The 5,433-nt window shown below is 33.9% G+C and overlaps 1 protein-coding gene across 1 annotated transcript; it reads left to right on the forward strand.

The window, feature by feature from the left end:
• Positions 1 to 1,414: 1,414 nt before the first annotated feature.
• Positions 1,415 to 4,133, forward strand: LOC126688444 (uncharacterized). The gene is made up of 6 exons (XM_050383142.1): positions 1,415 to 1,587; positions 1,662 to 1,903; positions 2,168 to 2,250; positions 2,826 to 2,937; positions 3,473 to 3,547; positions 3,650 to 4,133. The coding sequence occupies exons 1-6, from the start codon at positions 1,554 to 1,556 to the stop codon at positions 3,833 to 3,835; spliced, it is 732 nt and encodes a 243-aa protein (XP_050239099.1). The 5' UTR covers positions 1,415 to 1,553; the 3' UTR covers positions 3,836 to 4,133.
• The last annotated feature ends 1,300 nt before the right edge of the window (positions 4,134 to 5,433 follow it).

Below are 5,433 nucleotides of genomic sequence, written 5' to 3' on the forward strand. Positions count from 1 at the left end.
AATACTGCTGGATTTTCATCGTGGAAATTTGGCAATGACTCCAAAATATACTAGTGAAGCATCGATTAAGACCACTTCCTTTTCGAATCCTAACCTCAAAGCCCAATTCCATTAAAGCCCTAAAAGCTAATGTCAATAGCTCAATTTTAATTATCAATGTCCGAAAATTAAGATTTTACCAAAATAAAGGACTGTCTACGAACAGGCGTTGTGGAGTGCCTAACACCTTCCCCACACGTAACCAGACTTCCGAGTTCAAGAATCAAGATTTTTTTTTTTATCCGTCCATATTAAATTAGGAAAAACAACCTTTTTTCTTAACCTAAGATTAGTAATAAAATCAAATTGAGTCAAGTGACCAATCACACCTTAGAAAAAATCCAATGATTGGTGGCGACTTCACTTACCTTTGGTAACCCATTTAAAATTGACCCAATTCAGTCACACACACCAAAGGTCCTTCACCTTCGTTCTTCAAAGCACTCGAGCTCCAAGGCCTCGCCCTCAAGGAGGGCCAAAGCGCGAGCGTCGCCACGATTGGTGGTCAACCACTGCGAGGCATCGACATTCTCCTACAAAATTTGGACCACACACATGACACTTCACTTTCTCATCTACAAATTTTTTTTATACACTATGGATAAAGTATGAAATGACGATGTTTTTATTTTTTTTTTGTTATTTTGTTATTTTTTATTTCATAGTTAGGAGAAGGTGAATTTGAACATTGGATGTCTTCTTTGAAAATGCCAAGAAGTGTCAACCAATTAAAATACAGGACTCTTGGCTATTGTTATTGTAATAACTAATAAGCCTAAGAAACTAGAATGCCAAGAAGTGATATAAAGAAAAAAAGTTATTAGAATAGAAAATTTAGAAGGGATTGTAAATTTTAGAGATGATGAAAAAGATGTCAATGAAGAAATGATACAGCAATATTATGAAAATGATGATAGCATTGACTAAAATATAAAAATAACTCATCAAAAAAAAATATATATAAATAAAAAGTTAAAAGAATGTTAAATTACAAATTACTCTATGACTTTATCTGAAATTCAATTCAGTCTTATAATTTCATTTTCGTTCAATTCAATTCTCTAAATTTCAACTTTATTTAATATAGTCATATTGTTAATCTCTTTTCGAATTGCACCATTAGTAAATCCTAAAACGACATTTTTCGGGTTTCGTTTTATGACACGCTTAACAACAAATTTCTAATGAAAATGGACAAAAAAACTGAATTGAAAGTGAAGTTACAAGACTAAATTGAATTTTAAGAAGAAAAAAAAAAGTTGAAAATGTAATTTGTAATTGGGAAAAGTTAATAGATATTCTAAGTGCATGCAGTTATAAAATATTTTTAAAGACTATTTATAATAAATAAAAACTGAACCCTTTGTAATTTAGAAAAAAAAAAAGAGAAAACCAAAGTCGTAAAAAGTCTAAAACCCTAGCAAAAAACGTACAGAAAATCCCAAATCGAAAAACCCTAAGAAAAAACAACAGAAATAGCAGCAGAAGAAAGGGAAAGCCACATTGTCCATCCAATGCCGACGACAATCAAGAAGAAGAAGAAGAAAAGTAATCAGTCTCTCTCATCAATTCAATCTCTCTTATTAATTCAAACTTACATTGGTTGTTTTATTTTTACACAGTTAGTGGAAGTGGAGAGTCTTCCGATGGAGTTTTGGTTAACGAGCCAACGATGGGAGAGAAGCTCGCAACTCTGAGTCTTATTACAGATTCCAAGCAGCAGCAAGAGCCTTCTCTGGTTGCAGCGACACAGCCTCAGCCTCAGCCTCCAAGTGCAGACTCAGTTCAGGTGCTGCTTAGACAGGCTTTACGCGCCGATGATCGTGTGCTCTTGTTAGATTGCTTGTACAACCGAGACGAGAAGGTCGGCTCAGGCACTTTTTCTTTTCTTTCTCTCCTCGTTATACCCGATTGATTTTCAAGAAAAAAACAAAAAAAAAAAAAAACAAACTTACTCTATCCCTGAAGGACGGAGTGTCTGATCATTTCATTTGGTGCAGAGTGTCATTTCTTGAAAACTGGGTATAACGAATTGTATTTATGAGTTTATTTTATTTTTTTAATATTGCTTTGGTTTGGTTTGGTTTTGTTAATGGCTGACTTATTAAGTTTGTGTTTCTGTTTGCAGGTTATTGCGAAGTCGGTTTCGTTGTTGAGTCCGGCTGATGTGCTCAAGCTTTTGCAGTCTCTGATATCAATTATTCAGTCGAGGTATAAACCAAGTGTGGTGAATGAGTCTGTGAAATTGGTTGACCCATTTAGCAATGCTGAACCAATTTTTGGTTTCTTAAAATAGTGACTAGAAAGAAGTTGAATATGCTGGACATAAAGTTCTTGGGGCTCTTTGTTTTGCAACAATAAGACTAATGGCACAACAAATTTCATAACATTTTTCACAATTGTTGAGGAGGTAGGTTGTAATTAGTGTACAATGAACTGCTTAGCTCATCATGGTTGAATGCCTCTGAATTACGCAACAATTGGTTCTAGAAGGTTGGGTCATTTGCCTCTAGGTTTTACTAGCTAGAGGCGAGTTCAAAGGTTGTTCTCTAGAAATGTTCCCTATGTTATCAAAAAAACTAATCACAATCTGCCACCTTAACAAGTTGTGAATTTATTATTATTATTATTATTATTTTGTCTCTAGCATTGTTGGTTTTGCAATGGATGTTCTTTCTGGCAATTGGTTTATGCTAGTTTCCCTTTTCTTTCCAGCTGGTGTTCTGGAGTATAACAGTCCATACAATATGAGTTTAACGAATTTTTGTGTTGTATTTTCACTCCAGGGGTGCGATTTTGGCATGTGCACTTCCATGGCTAAAAAGTCTACTTCTTCAACATGCAAGTGGAATAATGTCCCAGGAATCTTCTTTAGTTGCCCTGAATTCTTTATATCAGGTAAGAAGTAGTTAAAAAAGATTGCGATGAAACCATTTTACATAACACCTGACATGTTGACTCTCTGCATGTTGGGATATCTTTCACGTATGTACCCCCCTGATGGTTTCTATGCATTTTCTTTATAAAAAGTCGTTTGGCTTGATGGATATAATATTGTCTTTAACTTGCTTATAATAAAATTGATATGATTTGTACATTTATAACAATTACAATGAGTTTATTACCTGTCATATTAAGGATTTCTTTAAGTGACATAATCTACATACTTATCAAAAAAAAAAGTGACATAATCTACATATTTCCGTTGCTTGAAAATACTAGACTATTTAGTACCAATGTTAACAAATTCTTGACTTTGGAAATGTGTTACCTTGACATGCTGAATATTTATTGGATCCAAGAATAGAATAGGAATTTATCACTGGTAAAAGCATAAGAAAGCTTTGTGAAAATTTTGGCTTTTAGTCTATTTCCTTGACATTGTTCTGCATGATGAAAACAATCTTATGTAGCCTTGTAATATTATGTGCAGCTCATCGAGTCTAGAGTCTCAACTTTTGAATCAGCTATTCAACTATCGAGTTGCTTGGACATCCTTTACACAGGGGTAGGTGTTAAAATTTTATGGTATAGAGTTCAGCAAGAGCAAGTATCAAGGCTTCCTTTTTTTTTTTTTTTTTTTTATAAAATTCAAACCTCTTGAACACAGGTTGTGGATGATGACATAGAGGAGAATGCCACTACGGTGCCAGTAATTTATGAGGATGAGGATGAAAGTGATGAAGAGAAATCTGAAGATGCCATGGAAACTGATCAAGATATCAATGATGAGGAAGCATCAGTAGCATTTGATGGTGTTAGTGACATTGAAGGAAGTGATGGCTTGAGTGACTGATGTGAATCTAATGGTAGTTAGGGTTGTATTTCCAAATTTTGGGACAAATTGTATCTTGATCGTAGTATTTTCTTGGAAATGGAAATCATATCTGTATACAATGTTAGCTCTTCAGCATATATATGCTTGATTACGAAGTCACTAAGAAAGGTGCGGGGGGCATCTTGTTCTTCTCTTCTGTGCTGAAGTCAGAACTCTAAACACAGTTTTGTACTTTTTGTTGCCTGTAAAGGCTGTAATCCTTCATGATTTTTGAAATGCACTATATCTAGCTACCAGCCTTCCTAGGTGTTGATAATTGATATGTGAAATTGTGATTGCGTTGAGAAACTTTTAAGTTCAAAATCTTTAGAATATGGGAACACGATCCCAAAGTGTGAAGAAATTGAAGATGCCTTCATTTACTTTGGCCCCACTGTCTCTGAAGTTCCTTTCAAACCAAGCCCTCGGCACATACGCTACACAACATTCAATGCTCCCTTGGCTCTAACTGCAGAATGGTTTGATTCGGTTTGAAGAAAACAACTGAATTTCTGCTCTGTATCTATTATGACCTTTGGTAATATAAAGCCTCAATAGTTTCCTATCAAGTCAATTGACTATCTGCATTTTTTTTCCCCGAAATTCACCAGATTTGCTGTAATAATAGCCAAATAAAGAGTTTCATATCTTCCTTCGCTTTGTAACAATTTTCCCGTATAACCAATGGTTCTTGCATAAAGCAAGAAAATTAGAAAATAAACTGCTTTCTAGTGCACTTCTGAGTTGTGACAGTATAGCTTGAAAACGGGGAGATTCAAAGTTTCAAACACCTATGGGTTGTAACAATCCTATGCACCATAGGAAGCAAATATTTAAGTCATCAATTACAATGTGAAAAGTAAATAATTGATAAAAGAATATAGTCAACACACCACGTATTGGCCGTTTATTGTTTATAATAATAAATAAGATTTTGGGTTTAGATGTTAACAAATTATATATATGAGAAAACTGGGTAGTTAGGGTTTGTGTGCAAGTTGGATTTGTCTCAATTGATATGTTTGCTCTCAAATAAGATTTAGAGAAATGCTTTAATTGAATGAGTAATCTAACTTCCTTATTACATAGTTTTGAACATTCTAAAATTGTAATAGGAATTTACGTAGCTATTAACATTCCAAATGAGGTCAAAAGAAGGGAGGATGATTGCATGTTTATTGCACGATACATTATGCAAAAATATACTTTATATTACAAATTAAAAATTACTTTATATGCTATTCATTACGAATAGGTTTTAGTATTCGGAAAGGAAAGTCTAGATATTATAGTTGGTCAAAGAATATATGGAAGGTGAATTTTTACGTTCAAAGGAGGGTTCTAAGCTAGATGAAGATTCTTGTGAATAATAGATTGGAGACAAGAACTAGTCACAAAACATTTATTCATTTTATAGTTGAAAATAATATTTGGACTTTAATCCAAGAGCATAGTTATTGACTTGTATAACCATCGAAAAGACATTTGTTAAGATATGGTCATCGTATTTCAAAACCTAAGTGAGGTGCAATTGATTCTATAGTGAATGCGGGTAAAACCGTATAAGCACAGATACT

This window comes from Quercus robur, chromosome 6 (genome assembly GCF_932294415.1).
Source record: "Quercus robur chromosome 6, dhQueRobu3.1, whole genome shotgun sequence".
Lineage (NCBI taxonomy): Eukaryota > Viridiplantae > Streptophyta > Magnoliopsida > Fagales > Fagaceae > Quercus > Quercus robur.

Bases quoted from the DNA above. Each gene is read 5' to 3' on its own strand.
- LOC126688444 (XM_050383142.1), top strand. From the start codon at position 1,554: ATGCCGACGACAATCAAGAAGAAGAAGAAGAAAA. The intron at 2,938-3,472 runs GTAAGAAGTAGT...TATTATGTGCAG, and splicing joins CCCTGAATTCTTTATATCAG to CTCATCGAGTCTAGAGTCTC. The intron at 3,548-3,649 runs GTAGGTGTTAAA...TCTTGAACACAG, and splicing joins TGGACATCCTTTACACAGGG to GTTGTGGATGATGACATAGA.